The 12,804-nt window shown below is 51.4% G+C and overlaps 1 protein-coding gene across 1 annotated transcript in view; it reads left to right on the plus strand.

The window, feature by feature from the left end:
- Positions 1 to 6,184, plus strand: part of LOC144610844 (sorting nexin-1-like) — a 33,970-nt gene extending 27,786 nt beyond the window's left edge. Inside the window, exons 11-15 of the mRNA XM_078429806.1 lie at positions 613 to 818; positions 2,248 to 2,391; positions 3,704 to 3,784; positions 3,887 to 3,958; positions 4,742 to 6,184. Coding sequence (XP_078285932.1) covers positions 613 to 818; positions 2,248 to 2,391; positions 3,704 to 3,784; positions 3,887 to 3,958; positions 4,742 to 4,792 — 554 coding nt within the window. The 3' untranslated portion in view covers positions 4,793 to 6,184. The remainder of the gene's footprint in view (positions 1 to 612; positions 819 to 2,247; positions 2,392 to 3,703; positions 3,785 to 3,886; positions 3,959 to 4,741) is intronic.
- The last annotated feature ends 6,620 nt before the right edge of the window (positions 6,185 to 12,804 follow it).

The raw sequence follows: 12,804 nt of genomic DNA on the forward strand, positions 1-12,804 counted from the left end.
AGTTGTGAGACCATGAGTGCTTGCTTGGTGCCAGCAGTCACACTGGGCAGGGCTAGGCAAACTTTTGTGGCCCCTGCTTGGCATGGCTTCCCTCGTGTTCTGGCTCGATAGCACGGTCTGCACCTTGATCATTTAGTTAAACCGCACCACATTCACACTGTCTGATGGAATCTGAAAAAAAGCACATCATGATGATCATGAATTAGTTTATTTGGAATAGAGACTAAATGGTCACCAGGTATAGGGTTAATATTTAATGTAATAGTGACTATAATGTGTTCCTACTTGTACCTTCTTCCCAGTAACTTGGGTGTTGGACTCCATGGACAGTTGCAGGAGGTTTGATGGGCGAGTGCTCTATATCTGCCGTAGGATTGTATGGGGGGATATAGAGGCTTTCATCTTTCTCCCTCTCCCTTTTGCTTTACAATGCAATGCGTGAAAGCCCAACATACAATGTGTACACGTGTTGGGTTGAGGATGTAGTCAGACAGGTCTGTCCACCCTTGCCCTCTGGCTACTGGGCAGCTGCTAACCGTGTGATCCTGCCCCAGAGTGGGTGGTGGTGTAATATGCGTCTCCCCATCACTAACCCTGCGCTTCTGTCCCCAGAGCTGGCGGTGAACACGGGTGTGTTTGCGAAGAGTGCGGCCATGCTGGGGAGCTCGGAGGACCACACGGCCTTGTCCCGCGCGCTGTCACAGCTGGCTGAGGTGGAGGAGAAGATCGAGCAGCTTTACCAGGAGCAAGCCAACAACGACTTCTTCCTGCTGGCCGAGCTGCTCAGTGACTACATCCGGCTGATCTCAGCAGTGAGGGTACTGCCTGTGCCAGTGGCACCCCTCACCTGGTCTGGGCCCTGTCCAGTCCTGTCCTGGGTGGTGTAGCTGGGGACCTGTGACCCCGGGGCCTGGGCATCTAATTGGGTCACCAGCTGATCAGATGTATCTGCCTGGCTGTGTTTACTGCAGATTAACTTTTGTTTTTATTTTGCTGCCAGTGCCCTTGTGCTGGGATGTGAAATAATCTCTCAGTGGAATTGTGTATCCCTTTTGTTTGGGGGGAGGGGGGAGGGGTCTCATCCCTGCTGTGCACCCAAGGGTTCTCTGACACAGCAAGCCCTGCCTGGCAGCCACAGTGGCGTTGCAGAGGGCCCAGTCCTGCTGCACGGAGCCTTGCAGCCCCTGGGATTGAGCCTGTGGCTGGGCTGTGAAGCGGTGGGGAAGGCATTGACTTAGACGAAGGGATTAAAAGTACCATTAGCAAATTTGCAGATGATACTAAGTTGGGGGGTAGTGTGAATTGTGAGGAAGATGCAATAAGGCTGCAGGGTGACCTGGACAGGTTGTGTGAGTGGGCGGATACATGGCAGATGCAGTTTAATGTAGATAAGTGTGAGGTTATTCACTTTGGAAGTAAGAATAGAAAGGCAGATTATTATCTGAATGGTGTCAAGTTAGGAGGAGGGGGAGTTCAACGAGATCTGGGTGTCCTAGTGCATCAGTCAATGAAAGGAAGCATGCAGGTTCAGCAGGCAGTGAAGAAAGCCAATGGAATGTTGGCCTTCGTAACAAGAGGAGTTGAGTATAGGAGCAAAGAGGTCCTTCTACAGTTGTACCGGGCCCTGGTGAGACCGCACCTGGAGTACTGTGTGCAGTTTTGGTCTCCAAATTTGAGGAAGGATATTCTTGCTATGGAGGGCGTGCAGCGTAGGTTCACTAGATTAATTCCCGGAATGGCGGGACTGTCGTATGTTGAAAGGCTGGAGCGATTGGGCTTGTATACACTGGAATTTAGAAGGATGAGGGGGGATCTTATTGAAACATATAAGATAATTAGGGGATTGGACACATTAGAGGCAGATAACATGTTCCCAATGTTGGGGGAGTCCAGAACAAGGGGCCACAGTTTGAGAATAAGGGGTAGGCCATTTAGAACGGAGATGAGGAAGAACTTTTTCAGTCAGAGGGTGGTGAAGGTGTGGAATTCTCTGCCTCAGAAGGCAGTGGAGGCCAGTTCGTTGGATGCTTTCAAGAGAGAGCTGGATAGAGCTCTTAAGGATAGCGGAGTGAGGGGGTATGGGGAGAAGGCAGGAACGGGGTACTGATTGATAGTGATCAGCCATGATCGCATTGAATGGCGGTGCTGGCTCGAAGGGCTGAATGGCCTACTCCTGCACCTATTGTCTATTGTCTATTGCATGGTGCTTTGATGGGATGCTAAGATGGTGTGGCTGTCCTGGTGCAGGGCGTGTTTGACCAGCGCATGAAGGCGTGGCAGCGGTGGCAGGATGCACAGACTATGCTGCAGAAAAAGCGAGAGAATGAAGCTCGTCTCATCTGGGCCAACAAACCCGAGAAGTTGCAACAGGCCAAGGACGAGATTACAGAGGTACGCTTCACCGTGATCACTGTCTGTTTTGTGCCAGCACTGATCTCTCTGCCGGTGGAGACCCTCTCTACCTGGAGAGCACGGGTCCAGCGGCTATTACATTAAACCATCCTCTTCCATGGGCTGGGCTGTGAAGGACTTCAGGATTGCTCCTGTACAGTGCAGATCAGTAAACAGGGACCCTCCTGCTCTGTTTCTCAGCTCTGTCCACCTTGCCCTCTGCTTTACTGTACTCCTGCTGCTTGCCAGTGCCTTGTCACTTTCCGCTCTGTACAACTGAGCTCATGTAAAACTCTGCTGCCTGATTCCCACCTAGTCCCACAAACATCCTGGTGCATATCCTTGCTGATCACCCCTGCCTCCCATGTACAAACTGCCTTTTATAGTTGTCTCCCGTTCATGAAATATTTGTTCTTTCACCTCCCTATCTCCGTAAGCAGCCCCATTGCCTCTGCATTCCTGTGTACATGTGACTGCGTACAGTGGGAGAGTCTAGGACCAGAGGTCATAGCCTCAGAATTAAAGGACATTCCTTTAGAAAAAAGATACGGAAGAATTTCTTTAGTCAGAGGGTGGTGAATCTGTGGAATTCATTGCCACAGAAGGCTGTGGAGGCCAAGTCGGTGGATATTTTTAAGGCAGAGACAGATAGATTATTGATTAGTATGCGTGTCAGGGATTATGGGGAGAAGGCAGGAGAATGGGGTTGAGAGGGAGAGATAGATCAGCCATGATTGAATGGCAGAGTGGACTTGATGGGCCGAATGGCCTAGTTCTGGTCCTGTGTCTCATGACCGTATTGGCTGTGCCATCATCTGTGGGCCATGTCTTCAGCAGCAAGACCGAACTCTGCAAGTCCCTCCTTCAACCACCACATTTGTTTCTCCAGCTTCGACTCTCCTTGAAACCTTGTTCTTTGATCAAAGGTCGTGTAGCTTTGTGAAATGTGTTAAAGCTGTTGTAGAATGGGCAAAGACGTACTTTGTTGAAGGGTAAGATGTGGCCACGTGTGCTGACTGTTGGTGACCCCCTTCCATCAACTGTCCTGTTCCTGCACCACCTGATGCCGTTAACAATATTCGGGGACGAGTCCTTTTCTCTGCTCAGTATACTTACACTCCCGGGATGGTGGGTATGAAGAGGGGGCAGAGTGCTGCTTCCTCGGGAAAAGACTGCCTAACTTGGTCCGTTTTGCCGTTCCTTCAGCGGCAGCAGTACAGGTAGAAGTGCTGGCGTTAGGTGGATGATGGTCAGTGAGTGGGAGGGAGGCAGAGGGTGATGAGCTGTGCTAACCAACCACTCTTGGTCCTAGTGGGAGCCCAAGGTTCTGCAGTGTGAGCGAGAGTTTGAGCGGATCTCTGCCAACATTCGAAAGGAGGTTGCTCGGTTTGAGGTGAGTGCCTTTGTCTGCCTGCCCCAGCTTCACCCTCACCGCTTTGTCATTCCAACCTCTCTATACGTTCTAAACTCTCCTCTATTTTGTTCTTTCCTCCAGGTCGAGAGAATTAAAGACTTCAAAAGCCGGGTTATTGTGTATTTAGAAACTCTTCAGAATTCCCAGCAACAGGTGAGCAGCATTAGGCAGGGACTACTCTCAGCGCTCTGAGCTTGAATGCTTCTGCTCCGATACCTGGGCGAGGGCTGGGCGCAGTGTGGACCCATGGCAGAGTAGGGGAGTAACTCAAACTTGGCCAATTAGATTAGGTCTTGACCCAAAACGTCACCATTCCTTCTCTCCAGAGATGCTGCCTGTCCCGCTGAGTTACTCCAGCGTTTTGTGTCTATCCTTGGTCAATTAGATTGCTGACTCGAGTGAGACTGAGCTCCAGTAACTGACACGCTGCTTACTGTGTCAGTTGAAAGTCACCTGGAAAAGATAAGTGGAAATAAATAAATGCGTGAGATAACCTTTTGGATAAGGGGGTGAGGATATGCAGCACAAATAGGCCACACCTGTACTAATCTAGGCTTCATGGGTGGGTTAGACTGGTTGCTAAGGACGTGGGTCACAGCAACACTGCTCTGTTTGCCCTGTTCTATGTTGGAATAGTCGTGGCTTTTTTGAACTGTTTCCTCCCCACCACCATGGGGTAGGGAGAGATGGGGGCAAGTGAGGTGGTGGGAAGTGGGACTGAGGTGAGGGAAAACCCGGAATGTGCGTTAGTTGAGATTAGCTCCAGCAATCTCCTTGCTCTGGGAAATACAGTATCTCCTGGAAGAGGGATATGGATCATTGGTAGGCAGAGTTAGTCTTGGCATCATGTTCAGCACAGACATTGTGGGCTGAAGGGCCTGTTCCTGTGCTGTACTGTTCTATGTTCCTAATCACTGTTCTTGTCTCTGTTGACAGCTCATTAAATACTGGGAAGCCTTTCTACCAGAAGCAAAAGCCATTGTGTAACAGGAGTGGAAGTGGAGTGAACACTCGCTACATTTTATACGTCACCTTCAGCCTATAAGTGAAACTGCAACCTCACCTATTAAAAGGGACGGCATCTTCAATGGTTGCAGTTCTTTCTTGCTCTTCATGTGATAAACCTTATAGTATCTTTAGTTTGCATATATTTTCTTATTTGATTGTTGGGAGCATCAGATTAGTTGTCCAAGACGTGAGTTTGGGAGGGGGAGAGGAGGGGGTGAATGGGGCACTCACTGTCAGAGTTCACTGTGCCTCCCTCTCCTGATGACCAGCTCCGCGTGCTCCCCACCCTTGCCGCTGTATCCCGGGAGTGCCAAGCTGCCCGTCCTTCTGCCTGATTGCTGCAGCTCTGAGCGAGGACCCAGAGACCAATGGCCATGTGGCCGGGGCAGCGCTCTCCCCTGCTGTCTAACGCCCTGCTAAAGCAATGACTGCCTGTTGCCCTGGGAGCTGCAGGCTGCACCACCTGTCTCCAAGGCCGGCCGGGATAGCCAGCGCATGAATCACAAACCGTCCACAAATGCCTCTTGGATTCAGAGCCGAGGCATCGGACAGTTGCAATTCTTGTGCTGCTGAGTGAACGTGGTGAATATTGCGGTGACTGGGCTGTGTTCTGGGCGTGGACAACGGGGGCCCAACAGTAATGCGTTGTTGGAGCTTTGTAAGTGCGAGCTGCAGATGTCAGTCCCACCCAGCCTGAGAACACTCGCCCAGTCTTATACAGAGAGTTTATAAATGCCAAAGCAAATAGACTTGCCGTGGCTGCTGTGGGTCCACTGCCACAAATAGTTAAACATCCTGCCTGCGGTGAGCGGAATTATTTTGCTTTCCACCCTGTGATGGTGGAAATTCTGCAGTTCTCCTGTTTACCGTGGAAAATCTGGTGTTCAAGACAGAGCTTGCTTTCTTTGCAAGTTACCAGAGTGCATTTTTACTGTGACGTGGAGCAAGGTTAGAATAGATGCTGGGGGATTTCACACGCATCCTGGTGATATACCACGCCTAAGCTCCTGCCTCTCCCCCGCCTCCATTGTCATTAGTCCCTCTAGCTATCCACTGCACTGTCCATGAGCTGACGGGCAGAACACCTTGTCTTGACGCTGTGACTCAACAAGGCAAGGGCAGACAAAGAGGTGGCAAGAAACTTTGCACTGTTTACATTCCTTTTGCCACGCACCCTGGCAGGGTTACCTGGTCTTGTATTCTGTTTACAGGTGCTGTTGTCCAAGTGCACAGTCATAATCTTTGCACATTATGCACTAAAATCATTGACTTTTGTTTCATGTAATTCCAGAGGATCAGAGATCTTCCCTTTGAGTTCTCAGTTCCTTGTCTGTTTTTGTGACTTTTACTTTCACAATAAATCCATAATTTACTGGATCCTTTCTAGTCTTCTGTTGATGAAGCAGGAAGTGGGGTTACAGGCTACAGAAACTCTTGCCGTTTTTGTGTGTAGGAATGAAAGACACCAGGGGTGAAGAAGGATCCTGACCCAAAACGTCACATCGCCATGTTCCTCTGAGATGCTGCCTGACCTGTTGAGCTATTGCTGCACTTTGTGCCTTTTGTTGTAAACCAGCATCTGTAGTTTTCCCCAATATGTGCTTTGTTCACTATTCACTAAATGAGGAATATTCTAACTTGCTTTGTTTCAGCTAGACACTTCCCCTTCACATTCCATGATCAAAACCTCTACGGTAATTGGTTAATCAACAGGCTTGTGTTATGTGGGTCAGTGGCTGTCAGGTGCACCAGTCTGTGTTTGTGTCAGGAGCATGTCAGTCAGCAACACTCCGAGCTGCTCCTTGTTCTCGCTGGAACAGCAGGCACGTTCTCCCAGTGGATCCTGTAGCAGTAGTCTGATTGTGTGGGTGTGTGTCCTGGGAACTACCCACGGATGCAGAGTGTGTGACACAGCTAGAGTGGGGAGGGAGGGGGGGGGGGGGGGGGGGAGAGGAGAAGAGGAAGCCCTCCATCCTGCTCCACATCTCCCCGGGGAATGTGGACAGACAGAAGAGTTTTCCACTCTAGAGGGCACAGCTTTTAAGGACTGAGGGGGAAAGTTTAATGGAGATTGTGGGGCAAGCTTTTTATAGGTGGTGGGGTGACTGAAACCAGACTTTGTTTCACCCTCTGCTTTCCCCACAGGACCCCTGATATTCCCCACTCATCGTACCAACATGACCGGATGCACAGGAAAAGAGGAGCAGCCAGAGGCCTCCGCTCATGTCCCACCATTTCATATCGTCATGGCTAACTCTGGCTCTCTGCATCATGTCCTGAGCTCCCCGACCCTCTGTTGGACCCGGCTGCAATCTCTGCACCGTACTCTGTGCTTATCTCTGCAGCCCAGCGCTCCACCTGGGTCACCCTCTGAGTGGACAACACTCTCCTCTCTGTACTGAATGACCTGTGTCCTGACTCTGACCCTGTTTCCATTGCACCCCAGGCCAGGAGACATGTCCTGCACCCATCCTGTTCATCCCATTGTAAATTGACATGTTTCAATGACCTCTGTGCTCTGAACAGCAGTCAGTACAGGTCTGGTCTCTGTCTCCCATAAATCAGTGCCAGCCACTCTAATGGTGCGTGAAGCCATGGTACAACAACTAGTATACCATGGGTGAGGAGACCAAACAGCTGGAGTGGTCTCACAAGGCCCGATGCCGTGAGATGCCCTCTGTCCTCCACTCAAAGCCTCCTACAGTAGCCACACCCTGCCTCACCCTCATTGCCTGCCGAGCCTCGGTGGTCACTTTCACTGAAGGTTTTGTGCCTTGCCCTGGCCCCTTTATCCATCAACATTTCCTAGCCCACTGTATGTAACTAATACTCCTTCCTTGGCTCGTCCTCCAAACCTGCATGACTTCGAGTTTGTGCACAAATAGTTTGGTTTATTATCACTTGTATGGAAGGAGGTACAGTGAAAAGTGACAACTAGCCCAGCGTGGATAGGTGATATGGTGGTACAGCCTAGGCCCAGTCTCCAGCACTGGGCATGTGGAACCGTGGCAGGCAGTGATATTTGTGTGGTGGGAGTGCCAGTGTCTGTTCACCGACTGAGTGAAAGGAGGAGTGTTGGGGGTGTGGGGAACCAGGCTGGTTGTCATCACACTTTAATGCTGAGCAATGTGGCACATTTCATTCACTCTGTTGTGAATAGTGAAAGGCCTGGATAGAGTGGATGTGGAGAGGATGTTTCTGCCAATGGGAGAGTCTATGACCAGAGGTAGCCTCAATAAAACTAGGAAGGAGTTCCTTTAGGAAGGAGATGAGGAGGAATTTCTTTAGTCAGAGGGTGGTGAATCTGGAATTCATTGCCACAGACAGCTGTGGAGGCCAAGTCAGTGGATATTTTTAAGGCAGAGATAGATTCGTGATTAGTACAGGTGTCAGTGGTTATGGGGAGAAGTCAGGAGAATGGGGTTAGGGGGAGAGATAGATCAGCCATGATTGAATGGCGGAGTAGACTTGATGGGCCGAATGGCCTAATTCTGCTCCAATCACTTATGATCTAATGAATCTACAGTGGTTGTGCAGGTGCCTGTTCGTGATGAAGCCCATGTCACTACAAGTTCTACAATGTCACAAACATGTCCTGACACATCGTTAGTTGATCAATAAGCTTTTGTTTTTGCCTTCTGGCTTCAAAACCTGCTCGTCTGAAAAGTATTTTTTACGCAGTGAGCTGTGCCTGCAGGGTTTAGCATAACGTGAATGGTGTTTATTGTGAGCAAGGTCTGAGGCAGCAGCAGCAGCTGCCTCCTGCGAGACCCGCGCGGCCTTTCAGGAAACCTCTGCTTCCGACGTCGTGACTCTTGGCACCCGAGTCATAGAGATGGTCTGTCGGAAGCGACTGAGAGCCGAGGGTGGGTGCTTTTGGACAGGCCCCGCCAAATCACCTGTCGATTTGTAGATGGACAAACTAGTCTGTCAATGCCTGGGATAAGCGGGAAGAACAGCAGCCAGTGGATGCTGTAATCAACCAGACGACTCTGGCCCAGAACATCTGGGCATCTTTGACCACCTTAGACCGGGGCAGAGGCATCTCAACCCTATATCGAGCTGGGTTAAATAAATGGGTACCAACCCCAAACATCCCATCCATGTTTTCCAGAGTGGTGCCTGACCTGCTGAGTAACTCCAGCACTTGGTCTTTAGTTCATCCAATTCTCCACTTGGTGCATGGGCTTGTGGGGACTGGCCTGTTAAATGCACCTTCAACTGTTGAGAGTTTGTGTGACTTCCAAATACTTGCGACTCTATGTGAAAACATTTCCTCTTTTCTCTCAACTCTGTTCTGTATCCTTTTGGAATGAAATGACCCCAGTCTCGCTCAACAAACTAACTGCTGGTGGAACTCAACAGGCCAGGCAGCTTCTGTGGAGGGAAATGGACGTGAAGTCTTAGACTGGGGCCCTTCTGAACAAGGTCCTGACCTGATACGTTGTCTGTCTACAGGTGCTGCCTGACTTGCTGCGTCCCTCCAGCATTTTATCTCAAGATCACATCTGCAGTGTCTTCAAGCTTATCTCCTCAAAACTAAACTTGGCACCTGGCCACAACTTCATGAATCTCCTCAATTCTCTGTTACGTATAAGTGAACTTCAGCTGTGGCTAATGTTTGTGCAGGGTGATGTGCAACACACAAACAGGCCTTTCAGCCCACGTAGCCATACTAGCCATTTATATAATTCCATTTGTGAGCATTTGGATAGTAGTCTTCTGTGCATTGACAGATGAAATTGTTTAGATGATACTTAAACTGAGGTACTTAAAGCAGTTTGTTCCACATTCCATCCACCCTCGATAACAACGTTAGACAATGGGTGCAGGAGGAGGCCATTCGGCCCTTTGAGCCAGCATCGCCATTCAATGTGATCATGGCTGATCATTCTCAATCAGTACCCCGTTCCTGCCTTCTCCCCATACCCCCTGACTCCGCTATCCTTAAGAGCTCTATCTTGCTCTCTCTTGAATGCATTCAGAGAATTGGCCTCCACTGCGGAGTGAGGGGGTATGGGGAGAAGGCAGGAACGGGGTACTGATTGAGAATGATCAGCTATGATCACATTGAATGGGGGTGTTGGCTCGAAGGGCCGAATGGCCTCCTCCTGCACCTATTGTCTATTGTCCAAAAGGTTTTTCCTCATCTCAGTTCTAAATGGCCTACCCCTTATTCTTAAACTGTGGCCCCTTGTTCTGGACTGCCCCAACATTGGGAACATGTTTCCTGCCTCTAACGTGTCCAACCCCTTAATAATCTTATACGTTTCTTGTTCCTTGTATCCACATCAGATGGAGACTGATCTTTCACTTCTAATAGTCAAATATTCCTTGTGCCTCTGTTGCCTTTCTCTCCCAAACCCCACTTGTTATTTTTGTTATTTAATTGCCTTTCCCAAATGTCACCCGTACACTCCTCATTAAAGTCAGTTTACTCATGGTCTGAAGAAGGGGTTTGACCTGAAACATCACCTTTTCCATTTCTCCAGACTACCTGACTCACTGTTATTCCGGCTTTTTTATAATCAATCTATCTTGTTCACGGACTAGTTGATTATCCTCCTGCACCTTACCACTGTCTCGAGAATATTCCAGAATGGTTAAGATCACTAATTGTTCAGATCACTAATGGTGTGAAGGTTTGGGCAGGCAGCTACGGTTGAGGTACTTTGCTATCAGACTGAGTGCTGGTGATGGAACCAATGGTACAAAGGGGAAGTGGGAGATGCTGATGTGTCTGATTGCCCACAACAGTCATCTCAGTAGTGACTTCACAGACAACTTCCCCATGGGTCGGGAACATGCAACATAATCACTGTTTGTTATTGCTCAGCTGGTCATGGGTCAGATAAACAGAGGTTTGCTGACTGTAATCCCCACGGTTCCATCATTGCTCGCCCGCTACGGTCCATGGGGATGGGCTCGGGCATTCGAGGCAGGCCCACAGTGAACGTGAGGTCCTGGATACAGCAGCCACCCCCAGCTCCCCACATCACACCACCACAGGGCTCTACAGCACGGCACCGCCCCTTGCCCAACCCGAAGCTGAACGGGTGGCCTACCCAAGCTTGCTCGTGCCCGCCCCTTGTCCAGTGCCCTGCACGATGCCTTGTACGGCTGTAATGTGCCGTCCCAACTCCTCTGCTCGATTTGAAGCCTTCACCACCCTACCCACCAGTGTCACGCCAAAAAACCATGTACCGCACCATGCGCTCTCTCCAGCAATCTACCATTTACTGTGGAAATGGAGTACTGTGTGCAGTTTTGGTCTCCAAATTTGAGGAAGGATATTCTTGCTATTGAGGATGTGCAGCGTAGGTTTACTAGACTAATTCCCGGAATGGCGGGACTGTCATATGTTGAAAGACAAGAGCGACTAGGCTTGTATACACTGGAATTTAGAAGGATGAGAGGGGATCTTATCGAAACGTATAAGATTATTAAGGGGTTGGACACGTTAGAGGCAGGAAACAAGTTCCCAATATTGGGGGAGTCCAGAACTAGGGGTCACAGTTTAAGAATAAGGGGTAGGCCATTTAGAACTGAGACGAAGAAAAACTTTTTCAGTCAGAGAGTTGTGAATCTGTGCAATTCACTGCCTCAGAAGGCAGTGGAGGCCAATTCTCTGAATGCTTTCAAGAGAGAGCTAGATAGAGCTCTTAAGGATAGCGGAGTCAGGGGGTATGGGGAGAAGGCAGGAACGGGGTACTGATTGAGAATGATCAGCCATTATCACATTGAATGATGGTGCTGGCTCGAAGGGCCGAATGGCCTCCTCCTGCACCTATTGTCAATAAAGCAACACCTTGCACTTGTGCTTTCAACTCCATCTGCCGCTCATTGGGTCAGGTGGTCCAGGTTTCCATCTGCCGCTCATTGGGTCAGGTGGTCCAGGTCTCCCTACCTGCAGGTTATCTTAGCTCCACACTGTACCAACAATCTGTGTGTCAGCCGCAAACTTGCTAACTATGTCACCAACCTTCTCACCCAAATGGTTGATGGAAATAACGACCAAGGGCACTGATTCCTGGGCCACGCCACTGGTTGGAGACTCCAGGACGAAGATCCCTCCAACCTTCAAGACAATGTTTTGTCCAGGGGACCAGTCCCCCTGAGGTTCCAGGCCACGTGGCAACTTGTCCAAGGTCGGGTCCAAGCGCTGGGAGACAACGTCTATCGCACCTCCCTCCCTCCCTCCCCAATCTTCATGGTCGCCTCTCCAAACAAATCTCAACCAAATGAGCGAGATGTGATCTCCCACCTTCACAGCCGGCATGTTGTCTAATGGGTCCTGTCCCAATGTATGCAAAGGACTTCTCAGAATCCCCTGCAAGAACTTGCCCACCATGTGTCCGGGTGTGGGGCGGGTCTGGTCCGGGTGTGGGGCGGGTCCGGTCCGGGTGTGGGGCGGGGCGGGTGTGGGGCGGGGCGGGTCCGGGTGTGGGGCGGGTCCGGTCCGGGTGTGGGGCGGGTCCGGTCCGGGTGTGGGGCGGGTCTGGTCCGGGTGTGGGGCGGGGCGGGTCCGGGTGTGGGGCGGGGCGGGTCCGGGTGTGGGGCGGGTCTGGTCCGGGTGTGGGGCGGGTCTGGTCCGGGTGTGGGGCGGGTCCGGGTCTGGTCCGGGTGTGGGGCGGGTCCGGGTCTGGTCCGGGTGTGGGGCGGGTCCGGTCCGGGTGTGGGGCGGGGCGGGTCCGGTCCGGGGGCGGGTCCGGGTGTGGGGCGGGTCCGGTCCGGGTGTGGGGCGGGTCCGGTCCGGGTGTGGGGCGGGTCCGGTCCGGGTGTGGGGCGGGGCGGGTCCGGGTGTGGGGCGGGTCCGGGTGTGGGGCGGGTCTGGTCCGGGTGTGGGGCGGGGCTGGTCCGGGTGTGGGGCGGGTCTGGTCCGGGTGTGGGGCGGGGCTGGTCCGGGTGTGGGGCGGGTCTGGTCCGGGTGTGGGGCGGGTCTGGTCCGGGTGTGGGGCGGGTCTGGTCCGGGTGTGGGGCGGGGCTGGTCC

This window comes from Rhinoraja longicauda, chromosome 38 (assembly GCF_053455715.1).
Source record: "Rhinoraja longicauda isolate Sanriku21f chromosome 38, sRhiLon1.1, whole genome shotgun sequence".
NCBI classification, from domain to species: domain Eukaryota; kingdom Metazoa; phylum Chordata; class Chondrichthyes; order Rajiformes; family Arhynchobatidae; genus Rhinoraja; species Rhinoraja longicauda.